Source organism: Dipodomys ordii, unplaced genomic scaffold, assembly GCF_000151885.1.
Source record: "Dipodomys ordii isolate 6190 unplaced genomic scaffold, Dord_2.0 Scaffold5, whole genome shotgun sequence".
NCBI classification, from domain to species: domain Eukaryota; kingdom Metazoa; phylum Chordata; class Mammalia; order Rodentia; family Heteromyidae; genus Dipodomys; species Dipodomys ordii.
In genome coordinates, this window is record NW_012267221.1 from 5,672,390 (window position 1) to 5,696,263 (window position 23,874).

General features: G+C 43.0%; 1 protein-coding gene across 3 annotated transcripts in view; it reads left to right on the forward strand.

Moving 5' to 3' along the window:
* Fmnl2 (formin-like 2) overlaps positions 1-23,874 on the forward strand; it is a 292,443-nt gene that overhangs the window by 266,147 nt on the left and 2,422 nt on the right. Inside the window, exons 16-27 of one of the 3 annotated variants that reach the window (XM_013030184.1) lie at positions 1-142; positions 5,576-5,700; positions 6,308-6,510; positions 8,096-8,330; positions 10,005-10,073; positions 10,181-10,261; positions 12,457-12,586; positions 13,763-13,926; positions 14,764-14,865; positions 16,936-17,034; positions 17,916-18,039; positions 21,896-21,942. The exon at positions 1-142 is cut by the window's left edge and continues 1 nt beyond it. In XM_013030184.1, coding sequence (XP_012885638.1) covers positions 1-142; positions 5,576-5,700; positions 6,308-6,510; positions 8,096-8,330; positions 10,005-10,073; positions 10,181-10,261; positions 12,457-12,586; positions 13,763-13,926; positions 14,764-14,865; positions 16,936-17,034; positions 17,916-18,039; positions 21,896-21,942 — 1,521 coding nt within the window. Of the gene's footprint in view, positions 143-5,575; positions 5,701-6,307; positions 6,511-8,095; positions 8,331-10,004; positions 10,074-10,180; positions 10,262-12,456; positions 12,587-13,762; positions 13,927-14,763; positions 14,866-16,935; positions 17,035-17,915; positions 18,040-20,371; positions 20,464-21,895; positions 21,943-23,874 lie in introns of those variants that run through there. The other 2 variants (XM_013030175.1, XM_013030168.1) reach the window with 2 other exon arrangements.

Consider the following 23,874-nt stretch of genomic DNA (forward strand, 5'->3'; position numbering starts at 1 on the left):
CCTCCTCCCCCTCCTCCCCTCCCAGGCCCTACAGCCAGCGAGACTGTGCCAGGACCTCCTCTCCCACCTCCCCCTCCTCCCTCTGCACCCCCACTCCCTGGGACATCTTCACCTACAGTGGTTTTCAACTCAGGATTAGCAGGTGAGAGCACAGACTGGGACATGTGTGCAAGAAATACTTATGTATCTCCAGGGCTAATTCTGCTCTTCACAGACTGGGTCTTTTGTGACGACACACATCTCTTAGGATATGACTATTCCTGCTCCTGTAGCCAGTAAAGGGGAATTTCTCACACACAGAGGCACTGTCCCTGGTCATACTCTTTCTAGCAGGAGGTTCTGGTGGCTCATCTCATCTTCGCACCTTCCCTGGCCCCACCAGGAGCTGGGAAGACACAAGTCGTTCTCTTCCGAAGGATCAGCCTACTTTTGTGAGCTCAGCAAACATTTTCTTGACCTTGAGGTGATCAAGGCTTGGAATTAGGCATAGGCCTTGAGTATTTCTGATTCATTTTTATTTTTTAAAGTTATTTGTAATATCTTTTAGAAAAGAGGGAAATGCCTTTATGTATGTTGCCTGATTCAGGCTTCCAGTTGTGACTTCTGAGCATAATTTGCTGGAGTGGATTTAAACTCTCAGGGAAAGTGCTGGCAATAGCATTGTCTGCATGCTTTGTTTGAAAATCTTCTAAATAATTCCTGCTGTCCCCCTGTTGGCCACATAGATTGCCACACCATACGGTCTCATTCAACAGCAAGTGAGAGAGGATAGTTGCTCTAATACCCTGAAATAAATTCTTAGTTTGTTTTGGTTGTGGGTGGGCTGGGTGGGCAGCACTGGGGCTTGAACTCAGTGCCTTGCACTCTTGATTTATTTAGTTTTCACTTGGAGCTGGCACTCTACCAATTGAGCCATGCCTCTGCTTTCAGCCTTTGGCTGATTAATTGGAAATAAGAGTGTTAATGGATTAGTGTGCTTGGGCTGGCTCTGAACCAAGCTTCTCAGATCTGAACCTCCGAGTAACTAGAATTACAGATATGAATCACTGGTGTTGAGCTAAGTTTTTGGTTTTAACCCCTTGAAATGAATTTTTAATCTTAACTGTTATGATATGAAGTCATTCCTAATGATGGCATGTTTCGCAGGCATTGGGACTTGCTGTGTAGTCACCATCCCTGTGACAGTTAAATCCCACTTGCTCATCCACTCCAGAACGTTAATGAATCATCTCCTCTATTCACTGCGAGAAACTGTTCTAACAGCCTCCGCTTCCAAGGCTGCAGTTCTTTGCTTCAAGTCTAAATGATCACTGTCACTGTAAACATTGCTTAGTCTTTTGTCCCTTCAGAGGTCCTGTCAGCAGCTATACTGGCCAGTGAGGAGGTGACTATGAGTTCCAGGGAGGGTGCCTAAAATCTACCTGTAACAATTTTGCCTTCCTCAGGTCTGTGATTTTTACTTCCACATCAACTTCTAAAAAACTGTCACGGAGTCCATTCTGAGTAATATTCTCAGTAAATTCATGGCTTATTTTTACCCTTCAAGGTCTTCCCTGTCTACTACTTTCTTCTAGAACTTTTATTGCTTCTGAAGAGAAAAATTGGAGGAGAGTCATCGTGGAACTGTTGGATTGTGGAATGTAAATAAACAGCCCTCTCGGGCAGTCCTGGGCACCTGTGCCCTCACCAGGTTAACCCTCAGTGACTGAGTGTGGACACTCACAATTGCCTTGTGCACCTGGGCCCCTGATTAGGCTTTCCTTGTTGCCCCTGGGGAGCACTCGCTGTGAGACGTCTGCTGTGCTGTGTCATTTGGAACTGCTTCTTTTCTCCTTGGCAAAAGCTTCCTGCGTGTTCAGCATCCGCTTCAATTCACCTGAGCTCTAACATAGAACTCAGAGGCAGAGGTGTGCAGGTCTAGGGCTTCCTTCCCAAGGGGTATATTCTGTCTCTGCCTGGCTGATTATTTCTCTTGCTTCTCACATATTTTTCTCTCTTGCTCATTGCTGGGTTTGAATTCAAGGCCTTGCACTTGAACTGTACCCCAGCCCTTTTTGCTTCAATTATTCATCATCTCATTTCTTGTGTTTATACTCAAGTATATACTCTTGAGTATATACTCAAGTATACACTCAGACTGTAATTCTATATATGCCTCCTAATAACTGGTGGTGCCAACACACCACCACACTGGCTTACTGATTGAGATTGGGTCTTGGTTTGTGCCCAGTTGGGGCTCCAAACAGCAGTCCTTTTGGCCTGTACCTCGAGAATAGTTGGGATTATTTATGACTGTGAACCACCACACCTGGCATTAATTTCTTTTTGCCATTACTTAGTTTTAAAAAGTTTGTTGGCTTTCCTGACTGCTTCAAGTTTAAGGTTTAGAGCTCTGTTCAGGATTGCCATAGTTGGAGTTGTCTCCATTGTACCTCCCATAATGCAGAGGGCTGTAGGGATATTGAAAAAATTCCCTATTCTATAGTTTCCACTAAACAATTACAAGAGAGGCATATTCTTACAAGATAGAAGGATTACAAGATCCTTCTCAGTTTTAATAGCTTGCAATCAGGCATTGGCAACAAGCCTTTACCTCTTTACTAGTCATCGGTCACTTGGCTTTCAGAACTTAGTAAGAGAAGCCAATCTTATGAGAGGTTTAGCCAGTATATTCAGTCTCTGTCTCTGTCTCTCTCTCTCTCTCTCTCTCTTATTCCTTGCCTCACATGCTCTCTTGCTCCCTCTCCCTTTCCCCTTTTTAATCTTCCCTCTTCCCCTCTCCCTCCCTCATTCCTTCATTTCTTTTCTTTCCTTCCTCACTGAAACAAAGAAGCCAGACAGAGAATCCCAGTAGAACCATTAGTCAGTGCTGAGCTGGCTTGCCTAGGACTCCTAGGAAATCTGGAACCTGTGATGTCATTAGGCCTCTGGGTCTACAAGTGGTGGGTCTCTTATCTCGACACTGGACAATGAACAAGAATATTCTTGGTGCCACATCAGGGGATCAGGAAGAGATCCCCATAGTTATGTCTAATGAGAGTTTCCTTTGCATTTTAGAAAGTGTTAGTAGTGTGGAATAGGTATTTGGAGTGTGAAGCAGTCCCTCTGCTGGAGTTGGTCACCATGACAGACCACTGAGTAGTCTGTGACCTTTGCTGTGTCTTTGAGATGTACTTGGATGATCTCAATGAATAGTTGGGACTGTAGCTAATTATTTTTATTAAGAAATTGCTCACATCCTCATATAATAGTTAACAGTTCACTATGGCTACTTGGGACCAATGGGGTACAATTTTTTTTTTTAAATTTGCCTCTTCTAAAGAGAATTTTTAAAAAGTAAGTGAGTTTTTAAGGCAGAACTGAATGGAAATGAATTTTTGGCTCTATGCTGCCTTGTGAAATGTGTCCAAGAAGCATGAAATTCTATGCTGAGTGTGTGAACTGCTAGGCCACTTGATTCTAACCGTGTCTAATTTTTTTTGTATTTTTCTCTGTTCTTCCTGCGCTTCCACAAAAGATGGGCCAATCAAGCTTTTCTGTAGGTTGCTCCTCACAAGTGTGTTGAGTATTTGCCATGTGTTCCTGTTGGTCACACTGTGCCTTGACATCCTTCCACGCCATCTTACTTTGGACCATTGCATTTTGCTGTTGTGTGTATGGGGAGTCTGGGTGCTGGCTGACGGTGACCCCAGGCTTGTCTACACCTGTTGGTTGAGCCTGTAGAAGAGATGATCATTCTTCTGACAGTACCCTGGCTTCATAGGCCATACTCTTTTTTCTGATGAAAAGAGTATTCTTTTGACTTAATTTTCCCCGGTTGGATGCAAAGCTTTAACTATAAACATACTTTAGATTTATTCTAAAGAAACAAAATGAGCAAAGAAAGGCTGCTGAGTGCCCCTGCCAAGATCCCTCTACTGCCTGTGACTTGCTCAGTGGAGCATGGCCCACCCAGAGCTGCTCTCTTTCTCCTGATCTCTGGGGATGGAGGGGATACATTGGTCATCTGAACAGCCCTTCTGCTCTCTGTCACCCCTAGGCCCCCAAGTTAGGGAACTGTTCCTGCTCAGGTTGAAAGGACCCCTTTCAGTTCCTCGTGCGATTCCACACATTGATGGACTCCTGAACTAGAGAACATTCTGTTCCTTCATCCTGCAGAGGACATTGGTTCTCCTGGGTAGCGTATACAACAGTGAAGTGTGAGGAGGAGTCAAGGAAAGAGTGAGGAAGGAGGGAGCCACACTTGCTGGTGGAAAGACCTGTAAAAGCTTTGGCAAAAGCTGTGTCTCTGTGTTCCTGCATGCTTTTGTGTGGATTTATCTGACAACATTCTTGGTCTTTCTATGGCCTTTGTAACTCTGGAGGAATGAGAGGCATTGTTAATGTCCCTTTTTTCCCTGTCAGTATCAACTGAGGCAGCAGTCAGGCAAGCAGACAGCTAGCCAGGTAAAAGGTGTGTTTTGTTCTGCGCTGAAGTGCTCAAGTTCTGGGCTACCCATAACAGAGGGATGAAGATGAATGTATGTACCTAAGCGGTTCTGAAAAGCTTCTTTATGATATATAATTAAGAAATAAAAATCGAAAACCTTTTGTTTTTTGATTCTTCAATCAGAGAGGAGTTGGCAGTTCCCTAGCCCATGAAATATACCATCCTCTCTATTTCAGTTTTTCTAATTGGCTCACTGACATCTAGTGCCAAACACAGCTGATTCCTGGAGAGAACTTTTTAAAATCAGGAGAAAGGCCTAAAGCCATTCCTGAGGAAGATTAGTTTACATATATTGTCCTTGTCTAGGAAGGTTTTCTGTCATCTGTTTTTTTGAAAAAATAAGAATTCATAAATTGTATAAGGAGGAGGTAATAGTTCATTGTGACTTTTCCACACATCCTGATCAAATCCACCCCTCTATTACTCTCTTGTACTCCATTTTCCTTTCTTAGAGCAATTTCAACAGCTTTCATTGTTCTATTTAAATTAGCTACATCTACCATATTCATCCTCATTTGCCCTCTTTGTTAGCCCCCCTCCTTCCCACTACCCTACTCTACCCTCAATAGAACTTGATTCCCTCTATTATGTTTTCATACCTGTCCCTAAGATAGCTTTGTTTTGTTTTTTTTTTTTGGTCGGTCATGGGACTTGAACTCTGGGTGTGGGCGCTATCCCTCAGCTCTTCAGCTCAAGGCGAGCGCTCTACCACTGCTTGAGCCAAAGCACCACTTCCAGTTCTCTAGTGGTTTATTGGAGATAAGAGTCTCATGGACTTTCCTGTCCGGGTTGGCTTAGAACTGTGATCCTCAGATCTCAGCCTCCTGAGTAGCTAAGATTACAGGTGTGAGCCACGGGTGCCCCGCCTAAGATAGCTTTTAGCACAATGATTTCTCAGTCAACTAGTTGAAGACCTTGAATGGGCAAAACCATTTCTGATGTTTTCTGTATTTAGGAACACTTGGGTGCCTCTTGCCATCCTTCCTCCAGTGTTAAAGCGTCATCTGCAAGGACTGTTGTCTGATTGCTCTTGCAAGTTACTCGATCTTGGAGGGGTCTTAATCTCATTCTCTTTGACATCTTTAGCTGTGAAAATTAAGAAGCCAATCAAGACCAAGTTCAGAATGCCAGTGTTTAACTGGGTTGCTTTGAAGCCCAATCAGATCAATGGCACAGTCTTCAACGAAATTGATGATGAGCGGATTTTGGAGGTACCTATCTTAATAGTTAGAAATTGGGAGTGCTCTCTGGCAGCAAAGCCAAAGTTAGTGCTTTGTTAACTCTAGCACATCACTTATAGAGTGTTAATGTTCAAGTACCTTGATGTAGAGGAGAAACAGATTTATATGATCAAATTATATAAGTGGACAATATTTTATGTCAGTTCTGGCATTGTTTAAAAGAGATAAGCTAAAATGATACAGTTTTGATTATCTTCAGTGTGTGCCACAAAATAGGTATTAGATATAACACTGCCCTTTAAGTTATAAAAGAATATCAAAACCTGTTATTGAGCTACCTTGATTCAGGATGATCATACTGATCACCTTGTCTGATGGACTTACTGTGTGGCCTCTGTCCATGTAAGCTAATTATCGAAAAGCAGTTCAGTTGGGTGTTTGGACTCAGTAGTAAACCTGTGACATTTCCTTGCTCTCTCACAAAAAACAGGAAGAACAGAGCAAGGCCTGGCCAAAGAAAAGTAGAATACATAATAGAAAACATAAGATCTTCCCTTCAAAAATTGTCTAAATGGTGGTACCATGACCTAATTTTAAATATAATCCAGTTTGCCAATGTCATTCCTCTGTATCCCAGGACTTAAATGTGGATGAATTTGAGGAAATATTTAAGACGAAAGCCCAGGGCCCTGCCATTGATCTTTCTTCAAGCAAGCAGAAAACAACACAAAAAGGATCGAACAAAGTGACATTACTAGAAGCAAACAGGGCCAAAAATCTTGCCATCACATTGAGGAAAGCTGGGAAGACTGCGGATGAAATTTGTAAAGCTATCCATGTGTAAGTTCAGGGCCTCCTGGGACGTGATATCTTAGTGATTTGAGAATGAAAATGAAAATGAAGTTATAAATGAGCAGGTAGTAGAGATATTTCAGCCATGAGGCAAGATCACAGAACAAAGGTGGAACAGTTTTTGCTATCCACACTTCACAGATGGCCTCATTACATATATGCTACTTACTTGGAGTTGAACATTCCAGAGGTGAGGTAGAAGGCACCAGGGTGGTGCTTTATTCACATGAGGAATGGTTTATTATAGAAGAACATCTGGACCTGACACCATTCATTGTCTCAGTCTGCTCTTAGCTATAGACCCACAGTACTGCTTACATACAAGGAAAGTGGAGCTGAGTGCTGCAGATCCTGTGAAAACGAGAAAATGGCAGCTTTCTCTGGAGTATCTGGATGTTATTCAGATTTGTTGAGTACACATGTGATGGCATTTGTGGAATGATACAGTTCAGTGTCAGATGCAAATATGGCACAGATGCATTTTTAAATTCATCACAATAGGAATGTGAATTCTGTTAGTAGTACTTTCAGGGCCTTTTAAACAATGAGATTTTCTTTTAAGTCTTGAATCACGGAGAAGGGATTGGCTTTATTTGCTTTGCTATTAGAATAATTTTTTTCTCCTTTTTTGTGGTCATGATGGTAATATTATTGCTTTAGGAAAAATTCTTCATGATTTGGTATTTTATAAATTTTAACAAGAGTTGGGTGCTGGTGGCTTACATCGGCAATTCTAGCTCCTCAAGGCTGAGATCTAGAGGACTGTGATTCAAAGATAGCCTGGAAGAAAAGGCTGAAGGTCCCATTTCTAAAATAACCAGCAAAAATCAGGACTGGAGGTGTATGACTGTAGTGGTGAAGTGCCAGTTTAGAAAGCAGACTGAACAAGTGTGAGTCCTTAGTTCAAACCCCAGTACGGGCACAAGAAAAAAAAATACATTTTTGAGTCTTGAATACGATGATAATTTTAGTGTAATTCTATTGTTATTTTTAAGATAGTCCAGAGAATAATAGAAAGCTTGTAGCAGATACTTCATGTATTTGAGTTATCCTACATCCACAAAGACCTGATATTCCTTCATCGATGTTTCTACTTACATCAGAACCTCCAGATACTAGAGGCATTTGGATGTATTTTTTTCCCAGTGAGGAAAATAATCCTAGTTTAAGTGAAATTTTACAAAATCTACCAGATATTCTGTGCTTGTCTATGCCATTAACTTCTTCAGTAATACTGACAGTGTCAGGGCAATGCCCTTGAACTTAGCTATCAGTTGCTCAGTCTTCATTTTGCCTTCATTTTCATTGGCTTTTGATTTCTACAGACCCACATACCTCAAATTCCCTAAACATATAACTCTAAACTCTGACTGTGGCACATATGGTAAGGTCAGGGCTTTCTGCAGTTATCACTTAAGATATCTGAAGCTTACAGGGCCAGAAGGGGCTTGCAGTCGGACTGGCAGTCAGGAACTGAGCCTTGCCTTCACAGCAGACAGGTTGGTCTGGGTGGAAGTATGATGTAAAGGGTTAAGTTTTCTTTCTAACTCTGACCTGTCCATATTGTGTTCAGATTTGACTTGAAGACACTGCCTGTGGACTTTGTAGAATGTTTGATGAGGTTTTTGCCAACTGAGAATGAGGTAAAAGTTCTCCGGCTTTATGAGCGGGAAAGGAAGCCCTTGGAGAACCTATCAGACGAAGACCGCTTCATGATGCAGTTCAGTAAGATTGAGAGGCTCATGCAGAAGATGACCATCATGGCCTTCATCGGGAACTTTGCAGAAAGCATTCAGATGCTGACCCCCGTGAGTGTACCAGCTCTGGCAGGGGAGGGGTCCAAAGAAATACAGAGTAGCTTATTTTTTGGGGGGGGGGTCTGGTCGTGGGGCCTGAACTCTGGGCCTGGGTGCTGTCCCTCAGCTCTTCAGCTCAAGGCTAGCACTCTGCCACTTGAGCCACAGCGCCACTTCCGGTTTTTTTCTTTTTGCTTATGTGGTGCTGAGGAATCGAACCCAGGGCCTTGAGCATGCAAGGCAAGCGCTCTACCACTGAGCCAACTTCCCAGCCCCCAGAGTCGCTTATTTTTAAGTCAGTCTGGAATTATAAATGTAATGGGCTCCAAAGACTCCAGTCACTTTGTAGATTCCATTTTTAATTCAGTTATCTTTTTGTGTGTGCCATTCAGTTAAAACGTGGTGGTTTTCTTTATACTGTTACTGTCCTGGAGAATGCTGTTTCCTGTGTCTAGAAGTCCTCTGTTGATCAAAAGACACTTAAGTATGGAGGCCAAGTAAAACCATTGTTTAAAACTTGCTTGTCTGCTGAAGATAGTGTCTGGCTGTGCTAGCAAGAATTAAAGCGCATGTTCATAATGAACAGGGTTACAACAAGCTCTTGTTTGAAGCATTAATGTCACCATAGGATTTTTCTTTATGGGAAGTTTGTTACATTATTTTTTGGTGACATTCAAATAATAGCCAACTATCCCTCCTTCCCTGGGTCTAGCTGGGAGACATAAATGTGATAAGCTTCAGTTCCCAGCTTTGTTTTAAATGAAATTCATCAGTTAACTGAGTATAGTAGCATGTCTGTTAAAAACATGTTCTGAGAACTTCATTCTTAGTGATCCATTCTCGGACAGCCCCACTGATTTAAAAGTATACATTGCAGCTGAACACTACTGATTCATGCTTATAATCCTAGATACTCAGGGGAGGGAGTTCTGAGAATCAAAGTTCAGAGGCAGCCTAGCAAAAAAATCCAAGAGACAATCCAATAAACCATCAATAAACCAGAAGTTGAGGCAAGTCTAAAATGGTAGAGTGCCAGCCATGAGTGAAAAAGCTAAGCTACAACACAAGGCCCTGAGTTCAAGCCGCAGTACACACACACACACACACACACACACACACACAGACACACACACACACACACACACACACACGATGTTTTCTGATGAGGGATGGTGGGCAGGGAATTGAGTTCTGTCAGAACAGACTGTTGACTCTGAGTCCATACACACACACACTTCTCTCCTCTCTCTCTCTCCCCTCTCTCTCTCCTCTCTCTCCCATCTCTCTCCCCTCTCTCTCCCCTCTCTCTCTCTCTCTCTCTCTCTCTCTCTCTCTCTCTCTCCTTTCTCCCCCCCCCCTCTCTCTCGATGGTGGGCAGGGAATTGAGTTCTGCCAGAACAGACTGTTGACTCTGAGTCTAATTGGTTCTCGGTTTGTTAAGCTTTTGTGATACCCATGTTCCTATGTTACTTGTTCCAGCAAATAGTTTTAGGGAACAGCTTGTAAGTAATGATGTGGTTACCTAAGCCCAGCCTGTCATCTGCATTTGTTATACTTAGTAGAAACAAAATCTCATTATTAAGACTTCAAGGTCCTTTTTTTCTTCTGTGTTAGCTTTTAGTTTCCAATTAGTTTCTCATTTTTAATATGTCCTCTTCCCTCTTCCTTCCTGTGATTGGACTCTAGCAACTGCATGCAATTATAGCAGCATCTGTCTCTATAAAGTCATCCCAAAAGCTCAAGAAAATACTGGAGGCAAGTAAAGTTTTCTTTGTATATGCATATGGAGAGCTTCCTCATCAGCTGCCTTCCAAAGCCTGTGAAGTTTTCCTCATGGGCCTCTCTTTTTTCTTTCTTTGCAGATCATCTTGGCCCTTGGAAACTATATGAATAGCAGCAAACGAGGAGCAGTTTATGGATTTAAACTTCAGAGTTTAGATCTGGTGTGTGAACTACAAGACATAAGAAAGCTGTGAAGACAAACAGCTGGCAGAGATTAAGCCCTGAGCTGCGGAGGGGTTGGGGGAGGTGCTCTTAACGGAGGGACATTGGGGAGTTTTGATGAATTTTCTGTGCTAGTGCAGGGAAGATCACTTGGTTAAAAAAAAATTCTGAAATACTATTTGATGGGAAAGATTTAACGCCTTAGGAATACTCATATTCCTTCACACAGGATTTTCATGTCTAATAATCTTTTCTGAGGAGTCTAAATTACAACTGATGGACTTTATAATTGCAAATAATTGGCAAGAATTTCAAGGTCTAGTATTGTGGGAAAGAATTAAGTATGCTGCATAATAGTTACTGCATGTACATATTTGGAGTTTTTGTTTTGTTTTGTTTTGTTTTTGTTTTTTGTCAGTCGTGGGGCCTGAACTCTGGGCCTGATGTGCTGTCCCTGAGCTCTTTAGCTCAAGGCCTGTGCTCTACCACTTGAGCCACAGTGCCACTTCTGGTTTTCTGAGTGGTTTATTGGAGATTAGAATCTCACTTTCCTGCCCGGGCTGGCTTTGAACCAAGATCTTCAGATCTCAGCCTTCTGAGTAGCTAGGATTACAGGCGTGAGCCACCAGAGCCTGGCGGGAGAGTGTTTTCAGACAATTGAATAAATGAGTTTAGGAAAGAAAACAGAATATATATTGCAGGTATTTTATTTTATTTTAACTTCTTGTTTTCTACACGGATGAAAGTGCTGTTCTTTTCAAAGGCACTTATGTGAGCAGGCATAGAGAAAATCCTCCAGGGAACCAAGCTGTGAGGTCCTACTGTGGCTTCCTTGTGAAAAAGGAAGGAGAGACACGGTTATTTCACAGAGCATCCAGTCTGTACATTGCAGGCCCCCCCACAAGATCAAGCTCAGTGTAACATACAGTTACCCCTCTATCTATGGAGAATTTGTCCCAAGCACTCCCATCCCTTGCTTCATGGATGCCAGCTGCACAGTTGCTCAAATCCATTTAATATGGCATACTATTTGCATATAACCTCCATCCTTCCCTCCTATATTTTATTTATTTTTTGTTTGTTTGTTGGTCGTGGGGCTTACACTCAGGGCCTGGGCACTGTCCCTGAGCTTCTTTTGCTCAAGGCTAGCGCTCTACCACTTGAGCCTCAGTGCCACTTCTGGCCTTTTCTGTTTATGTGGTATCGAGGAATCGAACCCAGGGCTTCATACATGCTAGGCAAGCACTCTACCACTAAGCCACATTCCCAGCCCCACCTCCTATATTTTAAATCATGCCTTCTTTACATTATACACTGTAAATGCTTTGCAAATATTGTTACATAGTATTGCTTAGGGAATAATGACAAGAGAAGTCTGATTGTGTTCAGTACAGTGTTCAGTACCCTCTACCCCATAATATTTTATCTGTGATTGGTTGAGTGCACAGATGCAGAACACATGGACACAGAGGCTGAGTCTAGCTGCTCTGAGTCACTTGAAGCTAGGGAGTAAAATTGGAGCTGAGCTAAAAGTAAAGATTGCGGTGGAGAAGCTCTGTGAAGTTCAGTTTCCACATGTCTGCCGGCTCCAGCTGGTCCTCCCTTCTGCTGCTGCCCTGCACCTTCATTTTGGAGAGCTCTAACACTAGAGTCTTCTCACTTTGAAGCCAGAGGAGGTAGGATAGCAGATGCAGGCATGGGGAATTCATGTTAGTAAGCTGTGGATCCGACCCATTCCTAGGAGTCAACAATGATCCTTTAAACATTGGTGGCTGTCTAGCAAGCACAAAGTTATTAGTTCAAGCTCCAGTATTGCACAAAGCAAAACACAAAACCAAACAACTGGGTGGCTCATGCTTAAAATCCTAGCTACTCAGGAGGCTGAGATCTGAGAATAGTAAGTTCAGAGCCAGCCTGGTCAGACAAATCTGTGAGGCTCATTCTTCCATTTAACCAGCAAAAAGCTGGAAATGGAGGTATAGCTCTTACAGAGTGCCAGCTGTGAGCCAAAAAGCCAGGTGATAGCAGAAGGCCGTGGATTTAAGCATTGAGTCCTGCATTTCTTCTGGGAATGTTTATTGCCAACCTGTTGGGTGCAACGTGTATTGTTACTTGCCTTGGGGTCCATATGACCTGGCAGGCAACTCTCTTCATCCTTGTTCTTGTGCTTAACCATTCCTCCTTCTGTTTTCAGCTCTTAGACACAAAATCAACAGACCGAAAACAAACACTGTTGCACTATATATCCAATGTTGTAAAAGAAAAATATCACCAAGTGTCACTATTTTATAATGAGCTTCATTATGTGGAAAAAGCTGCTGCAGGTATTTAATTTTGCTCTTGAGGTTACTTTTGAGTTATTAGCGCCTTTAATTATGGGACGACCATTCCTTGCTTGAAAATTCTTCAGAACTCATTTATAAAGACAGGACCAGTCAGGTTCTGGTGGCTCATGCCTATAATCCTAGCTACTCAGGTGGCTGAGATCAGAGGATCACAGTTCAACGTCAGCTGGGGCAGAATACTCCTTGAGACTCTTACCTCCAGTTAACCACCGAAGAGCTGGAAGTGGAGATGGGGCTCAAGTCAAAGAGTACCAGCCATGAGTGAAAAAGCTAAGTAACAGTGAGAGGCTCTGAGTTCACCAGTGCCCTCTATTATCACAAAATAAGTAAAAAATAAGTAGAAAGCCAGTAGCAATAATTGCGATGTGATACCTACTCCCAGGAGCAGTCTGAAGTGTGGCTGTGAAGGCCATGACTCTCCAGGTCTTTGGTGTCTGTGTTTCTTCCCTTACACATTGGTTGCTCTTTTTGTTCCATTGGGGTTGTATGAGAAATGGGAATGAGAATCTGTGATCACCTCCCAAGGAAGACTTCTGATTTTGTGCCATTCTTCCTACTAGTATATGGTAATTCTAAACAATTTTCTGTTGTCGGAACACTAGTTTAAATTACTAGTTGTTGGTTGTTGCTGTGCTCTGACAGCATTTTCTCATCTAAATGATCGGTGATTGTAAGAAAGTTGGGGTGCTTGAGGTAACAGTAACCCCTACTGTAGGTGAAAAGGTTAAAGGTCACATAGGCAAGAGAGTGATGGACAGAGGCCTAGAACCCAAGTCTTCTGACTTCTTGTATAGATACCATTTAATGCTTTATGTCTTATTAAAAAGATCCTTTGGAGTTTTATGTGAAAGATATGCAAATTGACCTTGGAATTAGTTATAGGCCAGAGCTTTCAGACTGGGTTCTTGAAACATAAGCAGCCAGTGTTGATTATGAATTTAGATTTTCATGGCCTGTTCCACTTTGTTGTGTATTTTAGGGTTAATTAATGCATATAAAGAACTCACTGCAATGCTTGATAGCCAGCACTTCCTATATTATTTACATTACAGGCTCTATGTTAAAAGCTGGGAACTAAATCTAATGGCCCTAAGTAAATCTAAGCAAGTACTGATTTGCTAGAAGTTCACTGAAACATTGTTTTCTCTACATCAGTCTCTCTTGAGAATGTCCTATTGGATGTCAAGGAGCTACAGAGGGGCATGGACCTGACCAAGAGGGAGTACACCATGCATGACCACAACACGCTGCTGAAGGAGTTCATTGTCCACAATGAGGGGAAGCTGAAGAAGCTGCAGGATGATGCCAAGATTGCACAGGTAGCCGAAGGAAGTGGCTGTCTCAGTGCTCCCCAGGGCATAGGGCGTAGGTTGGGGAGAATGTTCCATTCCTCTTACTCCAGAGGATGGATTCTTATGTAGTAAGTAAATATTACAGAGTTGTATACAACAACCTAGTGTTGACGATGGAAGTACAGGCCCCTGCTTCCCCTTTTCTTCTCTCCTATTACTTCTAGCTCCTAGCACTGGTATTCTTATAGATGTGCAAGGTTGTCCCCAGAGTATGAGGTTTCAGTAGATCTGTACCTCAAAATCTAGCCTGACACCAGAAGGGTCGCTGATGTGTGCACAAACCTACAGAACAGAATGAAGGCAAATCATCACAGCAGGGAGATTATAAAGTGCTGGGACACTGAACGCAGAGTGGCATGGCTTCTGATTTGAAGCCATCTTGCATGACACTGAGTTGGAGCAGACACTATGTCCGCTTTGTGGAGATGCCATAGAAACATGAAGCACAGGGTCAGGATTCTGAGGCGGAGAGACTTCTGAGATCCCTTTCATCTTCTTGGTTTATGGGGTTCTGACATAGCCTTAGGAAACTCGTGTGTGTGTGTGTGCGTGTGTGTGTGTGTGCGTGTGTGTGTGTGTGTATACTAGGAGGTCCTAGAGATGAATTCCTGGGTCCTGCTATTGTACTCTTCTGGTGGCTGTAGAAATTGATGGGGAGGGGAGGAGTGGGGAGGGAGAGAGGCTGAGGAGGAGAAACCATGGAAGCTCCTGTCCCTCCCTGGAGCTTTGTTTCTGTTTTCTCCCAGAGTATCTAATCCAAATGTTGAAAACGATGAGAGTCAAGGGAAATTTTCTTCTTTCCAGGATGCCTTTGATGATGTGGTGAAGTATTTTGGAGAAAACCCTAAGACAACACCCCCCTCTGTCTTCTTTCCTGTGTTTGTGCGGTTCGTGAAGGCCTACAAGGTAAACAGGAGGGGTGTCATAGACATGTGTCCTTGTTACTGGTCAGGCAGGGGCCTCCTCCAGAAATGTGTCCATACCAGCTGCTCTACAGACGCCTTCTGGGCTACTTCGGGTAGGAAACCCAGGAGATGAGTGACAGACATTTATCTCTGGCTCTATAGAGGCCAAACACTTGCTGGAGTTCTCAGGCCCCAATGGTTCCTCTTTCCATAGGGTCAAGTTTGGCTATCAGCCAGAAAACAAAAGCTCTTGGCTTCCCACTAGTGAAAGTGAGGTGCCCCAAGACCATTGCTGCCCTGTTGCTGATTGATGACCTATACAGGCAAGAAGGAGGACAGAAAATCCAGGGCTCTTACGGTGTTGTATAATGGGTAAAATAAGAGATTAACCTGTGAAAAAGCATGTGGTAAAGCTGAGGGTAGAAGGGGCCTGCTGTGTTATACCTGGCCCAGCTGCGATTCCAACACTACTAGCTCGTGTAGACTGATGGATGCTTCTGCTAACGATGGCTTCTCTGTGTTTCCTTATCTGAGCCAATAATGACCCTTTCTTAAAATGACATGACCTCCTGGATATAATCTATGCCACTGACTTGAAAATTCATGTGACCCCAATAGGCCTAAGTCTGAAGTGTTTGGCATAGGAGGAAGAATGACAAGGAAGGTATTAGAGAATTTTAGCTCCTTTAGAACGTGTTGAAGTCTACAAGGTTGTTCTTTAGTACCTGTGGGGTTTGATTACAAGAGCCCTGAAGACTCTAGAAGCTGAGGATGCTCAAGTCCCTTATGTGAATGGCTCAAGTGGTAGAACACCTGCCTAGGAAACGAGAGGTACCAAATTCAAACCCATATCACAAAAACAAAAAGAAACAGCTCACAACTACAGGTCTAAGGTTAAATGTTAAATGCAAATTTGAAAGTGTATATATAAGCTGGGAGGTACTGGGTTGTCTCCATGTCCAGTGCTCCGGCACGGATGGCCTCTGTGGAGTCATTGCCCCTGGGCACAAGCACATTCCTCCCCATTACTATGTCTCCCTCTAGCTGTCTCAGCTTCCTCGTTAACGTGCTTGACAGGAAGTGGTGTGACAACGGCATGTGTTCCTTGCCTTGGGTTCTAAACAATCTCCCACTTGGCACTGATGTGGTACTTGGTGTGCAGAAATGGAAGTTTTAGCACTTCATCCCTTCCTAAATATAAACCCAAAGGAAATGTATAACAAATACACATGGTTCAAAAGTCTGTGAACCTCCCATCTCCAAAATAACCGGTGAAGAGCCAGGTTAGAGCTAGCTCTCAAGTGGTAAAGTGTAACTTGAGCAACTACGAGTCCCTGAGTTCAAACCCTGGTACTGGCAAAAAAGAAAAAAAGAAAACACACACACACACCAGCAACAAGCAAAAAACACCCCTAAACAACCCCCCAAAAAAATTACTGTTAATAGAGACTGAGATGCAAGGCACAGAATCTGGTTTATACCTCAGCCCTAAATTAGATGATTTTTTTAAATCAGTTCATAGCTTAGCAGAAGTCTTTTCAGGGAGTTAGCCTCAAGAGTGTTTGTCTGAGAGGACTGAGCCCGTTGGCTTATTCACCTGAGTTGGTAGGCCTTGAATGGAAGGGGTGAGTGGTAGTGAGAGGTCCATGAGAGGCATGCCAGTGAGACCAGTGAAGGAGACAAGAACCCACGGAGGTGTTCTTCAAAATAAAGGACAAAAGGCAGAGGAGTTTTAGATCTTGTTTTCTGAGAAACTGTAGTAAATTAGTAGATTCTAGAATCAAAACAAACACATGAAAAATCACCATGCACAGCAGCCAAGAAGGTGGGTATCGATGCAGTCTGTAGGACTGGGATTTGGAAGCCATTGAAGCCAGGGAGAAGCTCGCAGACAGGAAAGGACTTCTGCATGAGCGAACGCCAGCTTCCAGCTTTTGAAGACGCGCAGTCACTGAGGCAGAATGGAACGGTGATATGAAGAGCAAAAGCTTTACCCTTCCAGCCACTCAACTTGAGCTCACTAAAGTATCGAGTACAGTCATTTCCATTTATGTGATTTTCCCCCCCTCAGCAAGCAGAAGATGAAAACGAGCTGAGGAAAAAGCAGGAACAGGCTCTCATGGAAAAACTGCTGGAGCAAGAAGCTCTGATGGAGCAGCAAGACCCAAAGGTAGGAAGGGCTGCTGGGAGACCCGAGGGGTGAGGCTGAGAAGAACGGCAACAGGCAGACCGCTCAGGGTCCTCTCCACGTTCTCCCCAGGCTTGATAGGCAGAAATGTGTTCTTTCATCACTTACTTCAGCAGCACCAGAATGAGACTGAAGAGCATGCTTGCATAGCATTTCCATGTTTATAGCGGCGTGGAGTTTACGTCTTCATTGGATAGAGAGGCCATACCAGCTGACCCTGTGGCTGGAGGACTTTGCGTCCAGTGAGAATTCCGTGCTGACAGTGGTGTGCAGGCAGTGTGACTGACGGTGTCTTGGTTTGGGAGGGTTGTGAGGAAGCATTTCAGGGCTGCATCCTGGGTAAGGATCAGAGGCTGGAGGGTCTTCACTCCAATGTTTGAAAAGCCTATGATTACTACCAGCTGCATTGGTGGCTGCAGGACTCAGCTTTCCCACTGCAGCCTAGAGAAAGTTTCTATTATCTTTCCAAACACTCCCTGGGTTTTTCCCATTTAGAGCAGATATCAAGATGGTGCTGTATGTACTTTTGGCAGAGGGTGCTTATTAAAATAAAGTTCTGGCAACATTTTGAGTTTTTTTTAAAAAACTCTTACACTATGTTGAAAAATGAATTTTACAATTTAGGCAGGGGTGGGGGGTGAGGGGTGAGGGGGTGGGAGAGGAGTGTAATTGTGGACGTGGGAGGGAAGGGATGGGAGGGGAAAAACAAAGGAGGAGGCAACAATGTTTGATAAGAAATGTACTCATCACCTTGCCCATGTAACTGTAACCCCTCTGTACAGTATTTTCACAATAAAAACCTTACTAAAAAACCCCCAAAACTCCCAGTGGCCTCACTAATCTTTGCCTTTCTTTCTTTCCAGTCTCCTTCCCATAAATCAAAGAGGCAGCAACAAGAGTTAATTGCAGAGTTGAGAAGGCGACAGGTCAAAGATAACAGACATGTATATGAGGGGAAGGATGGAGCCATTGAAGATATCATCACAGGTAAAGGTGTTTCCTCCCTGGACCCTCAGCTAAACTGGACTACACACAGAATCTGCAGCTGTTTGTGATCAGGGTTTTCAAGTTCTTTAGTTCACTTTCAGATGTAGTATTATGCCATATTAGAATTTCAACTTACACTTCCCCATCACTCTGAAAAACATTGCTTAGTTCTCCTTATTTCTCAGTAAGAAAGCCTGTAGTCTCAACAGGGGTCCATTGCTGATCATTTTCCCCCTGTTTTGGATCTATCATGTTCCATTTTCCTTCTTGTAGCCACTTCTTCCCACCCATGCAACTCCATATCAACTACAGTCCATATAGGCTGCTGCTGCTGCCTTCTTTTCCTTGCTCATAGTTGGGCTCATAGCTCAGGGCCTGAACACTGTCCTGGCTCTAGCTCAAGGCTAGTGCTCTACCAATTGAGCCATAGCACCACTTCCAGCTTTTTTGGTGTTTAATTGGAGATGAGAGTTGGATGGACTTTCCTGCCTGGGCTGGCTTCATACTATGTTCCTCAGTTTTCAGCCTCCTGAGTAGCTAGGATTGTAGGCGTGAGCCACTAGTTCCTGGTGCATACAGGCTTTTCTAGCATGCTCTTTAAAAGTCCTTTAACTCATTCAAAGTAATTACACTTAGTAGGAAATTAGGGCCGGGTACTGTAATTTGGATGATCCCATAGGCCTAGCCCAGGGTGGGGGACTTGCTAAGAATGATCTCTCAACTTGGCTGCTGAATTTTAGCACGTCCTCCTACCAGTCAGGATGGTAACAAGTGATTTCTGTCATATCTCTTGTACATGGATGCTGTTTATCAGCTTCTAAGATACTGAGCATATTGCGTTTGTGTGTGTATTTTGCTGGGGCTTGAACCCAGAATCGTAAGCATGCTAGTCATGCACTCTATCACTGAGCTGTATCTCCCATTTAAGTGGTTTGGGGACACTGCTGTATTATGGCAAAGTTAATAACATGCTGAAGGGTAAAGAGCAGAATATGCACTTGCGTGTAGCTCCACACCCAGTTCAGCAGTGACCAGTTATGGCCAGTCTTGTTACATGTGTGCTTTAACTGTCTGTTTCCAGCCCCCTTTAAGCATATATCTAAGATTTCATTTGGAAATATTTCATTTGGAACTATTTGTTTGTATCTTTCAAAGATACCCTCTTAACAAAGCCAGAGTATATTCATAGTACCATTATCACACACCCTAAACCTAATAATTTCTTAATCAGAATCTAGGCATTCTTCACATATTCCCAATTTTTCTGTCTCCTTCTCCTCCCCTGTCATCCTGTGCCCCCTACCCTCCTCCCTCTCATGGATAGGAGGTTGAACACGTTTGCTCGGTTTACTTGCTTGTTCAGTTAGTGCTCTACTACTTGAGAATGTCTCCAGCCAGGCTTTTTGCTGTGTAGTTTGGAGATGAAATCTCTTGTGCTTTTTTACCAGAGCCTGCTTTGTCCCTTGAATCTCTGGATCTCAGCCTACTGACTAGCAAGGATTACAGGCATGAGCCACCAGAGCCTGGCCCCAATTGTCCTACATGTAATTTGCAGATTTTTGTTGTTTCTTATGGTCTTGTCAACATGGTAAATATGGATCCCAGACTCTCCAAACCAGAACATTTTTCATAAGCTCAAGACCAAGGAAGATTTAGTAAATAGATGTGTTGAAGATAGATACAAAAGCCATCAATACTGAAATTTCTGACCAGGAGAAAGCAATGTGAGCCCGTGGGTAGGTTAGTGGCCAGTGCCAACAGTGTGCACCCCCCACATTCACAAATCTCAGTGTGTATGCAGAGGCTGGCAGCAGCCCTGGCTAGCCCCCATTGTCTAGAATGTTCTTCTTGCTTCTTTCACACTGAGAAATGCCTCATTGAGCCCTCCTTCCTCCTAGTGAGTGCCTCTTTGTCCCATTGCCACAATAAGGCAGGGAAGCGGTGAACCCCACACATTAACTTGGAACCCCTTCTCATCAGTATGGCCTTCTTTCCATGACACCTGGCTTACGTAATGAATTATGTTTTACAAATGTTGCAAAATTACAAAATATTTGCTTGACCTAATTCCCTAGCCTACCAGAGGAGTTTGAATGTATGTGGTGTAGAGCAGTTTCTATTCTCCTTGGAATATTTTCTGTATTCTGCCTCATCCCCAAGTCCCAGGTGGCCTCTTTTAGATCTCTGAACTAACTAGAGAGTAGGTTGCCTTTCCCCTTGCCTGTCCCGCAGCCCCAGGTTTGATTAACCAAAGCACTAACCATGTACTAATGCAATAGATCATAGCTTTTTACTCTCTTCTGTTTGTGTCTGGCTGTCGTTTTCAATGCAGTGTTGAAGACTGTGCCCTTTACTGCTCGAACTGCCAAGCGTGGCTCTCGGTTTTTCTGCGAACCTGTTCTCACTGAGGAATACCATTACTAAACTATTGCTCTTTCTCACCTGATGCTATTAAAAGGTTGCTACAGGTTTTTGACTTTTTATGTTCTCCTTTGTGTGTGTATTAGGGTCAGCTAACATGTTAGCATGGAACCACCATCTCCATCGCATTGCATTTGTGTCGTCTTCATACTGCATGGTTTTACATCGGTCCTTATGGTGCACGCATTGCCACTTTGAGTCTGTGATGTGTCTGCATTGCTTTGATGTCCGGGTGTGTGACAGTTAATAGAACTGCCTTCCAAAATGATCAGGAATGATCTGAGAATCAGGATTGGAACCAAGTGGATTGAAACTACATTATGTAACTAATAAAACTACATTAACTGCTGAGCTTATTTATTGGGTACTTACTGTGCTCTGATAGGTTTATACTATTAAAACCACCTCTTTTTTATACTCAGTTAACATGCTTTGGAAGTAAAATTACCTAGTAATCAAAAGGGCTCAGAAAATGCTGCATTTTCAGAAGGAACTGGACTGTGCAAATTGGGCCTTTGTCAACTATCTCACATAATCCAAAGCGTGATAGAACTGATTATACAGGCTTAAGACTGGAGCCCTTTTGACCTAAAAGCCTGTGTATGCTGGCATTGGCGACTCATGGCCTCATGACATGCCCTCATAGGCATGTCACCTCTATTCACTGTCATGCCCAACTTGAGCTATTAGCAGCTCCATGTTGGAGCAGAGCTGCAAGGCAGGGACTGAAACAAAGGGGCAACAGCCCCTGACATTGTTGTCATGCCTTTCACCGGTAGCTCTGTTCCATGTCAAAGCAAGTCTTCCTTCTGTGATGCGGTCCTATCTGGACCTGCCTCTTTGGTCAGGCCACATTCTTTAGAACTCAAAAAACAGTCCAACTTGGGCTTTATTTTTGTTGCTTAAAAGGGAACAACCTTCTGTCCATACTTAGTTGATTAGGAAAAGTCAAAAGAAGAAGTCTAATTGGGAATAGCCATTGACTGACTCCAGCCAGGCTGTTATTGACATGGAACAGGGTGTTTGTTTTGTATATAACTATTTCATGAATTGTACCTGTTACGTGTGTTTGTCTTTGTAGATACCAAAAGACATAATAGTGTCTTTGCCTGCTCTGTAGTGTACTTACCCGACAGTGCTTATTAACAGGCTGGAAGCTGTCATCTGCCAAGGCTGTTTGCTCTTAAGTTTTGCTGCTGGACTGTCTTTCTGGAGCCAATCTTCAAAGCAGCTTGGAACTGGGTGGTCAGAGAGCTGGGTGGGAAGACACATATCTTTCCATTGTTATATCTAACACTACTTGTAGTAATGGTCTCCCCTCTCCTCTGTTGGCTAACATGCCTGGGAATGTTAAGCACTAAGTTGAGTTGCTTTCCATTTTCATCCCATTTTTACTTAACCATCATTTTGTGTTTTTGTTTTTTTTTCTGTTTAGCCTTAAAGAAGAATAATATCACTAAATTTCCAAATGTTCACTCGAGGGTAAGGATTTCTTCTAGCACACCGGTGGTGGAGGATACACAGAGCTGGCAAGCATCACTTTTTACTTAGCTTCCTCCTCTCTCTGATCAATGGTTTTCATTTATGGCTAAGGGTAATACTGGTGAGAATCTGACCAGGAAGAAGTCTTTGAACCTCACATTGCTAAGATCTGGGGCTGAGTCATTCTATTGGACTTTTTCTCAGCCTACTTCCATATTCAAGTGTGATGGCTTGGGCAAGGGTATTTACTGATGATTGTGTTTGCTCTGGGTACTAAGGCTTTCCTTCCCTTATCCTCTGCAAATTACCCACTTCACTCCGTTGATCTGGAGGTTGGAAGCAGGTCCTGGCCCGGGGGATATGATCTACGGTCTTTGAAAGGCTCTTTAGAACTAATTGCTTACAGGACTCAAGAACCATAGAGCTAAAGATATTTATAAGATTCTGGCATTCTGGTTGACTAGTGTGATTTAGGTAGTAGAGACTTGAGAGGATTAGAACATATATAATTATTCTTTGCTTGAATTTAGGAAGAATAGGACAGGGTTTCAAATTCCAATTATTTAGCAGCCAAAAAGGTAACCTAACAGCTTGCTTTTCCCATGCCTAATCTTAATTTCTCAAAAGAACCAGAAGCTCTGGTTTTTTGTTAGTTATCAACTTAAATATCCATATTTATAATTTGGTGTGTGTCAGACAAAGGTTACATGGGTTGAGTATAGCTCATTAGCTCCATTTTCATTGTGAATAGATGGAGGGATAGAAAGGGTACACTCATTTCAAAACAGTAAATTTGGTTTGCATGTTTTCTGGAGGTGGATATTTATTAGCAGAAGTCAACAATAATAAGTTATAGAAGGAAAATAAACTCTAATTGAGATAAAGAGAGAAGTTAATGCCTGCTACAATTTCTTTGCTTTGACTCCACCCAAAGGAAGCTCCATGCTAGATAACTTGGCTACCTGCCATATTTCTGAAGGCCTTCAATACTGAGAATACTTACATGAAACTTTTCATCCTACTTCATCCATTAGAGCAGTACCTTGAGCCAGTATGCAGTCCTTTTATTTTTTTATGCTGGTCCTAGGGCTTGGACTCTGGGCCTCATTCGCTCCCTTAGCTTAAACCATGCCTCCACTTCTGGTTTTTTGGTGGTTAACCAGAAGTCTTTGGAATGGCTTCAAATCATGATCCTCAGATCTTAGCCTTCCTAGCCTTCCGAGTAGCTGATTATAGGTGTGAGCCACCAGCACCTGGCTTGTTTTTAAAATTTTCTTTATATATATATATATATATAATTTTTTAAAAAATAAATTTGTATGTGTGCTAGTCCTGGGGCTTGAATGCTGTCCCTGCACTTCTTTACTCAAAACTAGCGCTCTACTACTTGAGTTACACTACCATTTCTGGCACTTTCTGAATAGTTTATAGGAGAGAAGAGTCTCATAGACTTTCCTGCCTGGGCTGGCTTCGAACTGTCATCCTCAAATCTCAGCCTTTTGAGCATTAGAATTATAGGCATGAGCCACACGGCTTTTTGTTTTAATGTTAAATATTCTGCTTTACAGTAGCAACCTAAACTGGAAAAAGGAGGATCCATTTTCCTTGTTGGTAAAGTACAGAAATATTGAGTGGTAGAATATGGAGGAAATGCATTGCTTGTAACACACACACACACACTATTGAGTGGTAGAATATGGAGGAAATGCATTGCTTGTAACACACACACAACGGTAGAATATGGAGGAAATGCATTGCTTGACACACACACACACACACACACACACACACATACACACACACACACACACACACACACACACACACACACACACACACACACACACACACACACACACACACACACACACACACACACACACACACACACACACACACACACACACCCCTGCTCTACTAGAATGCGAACAG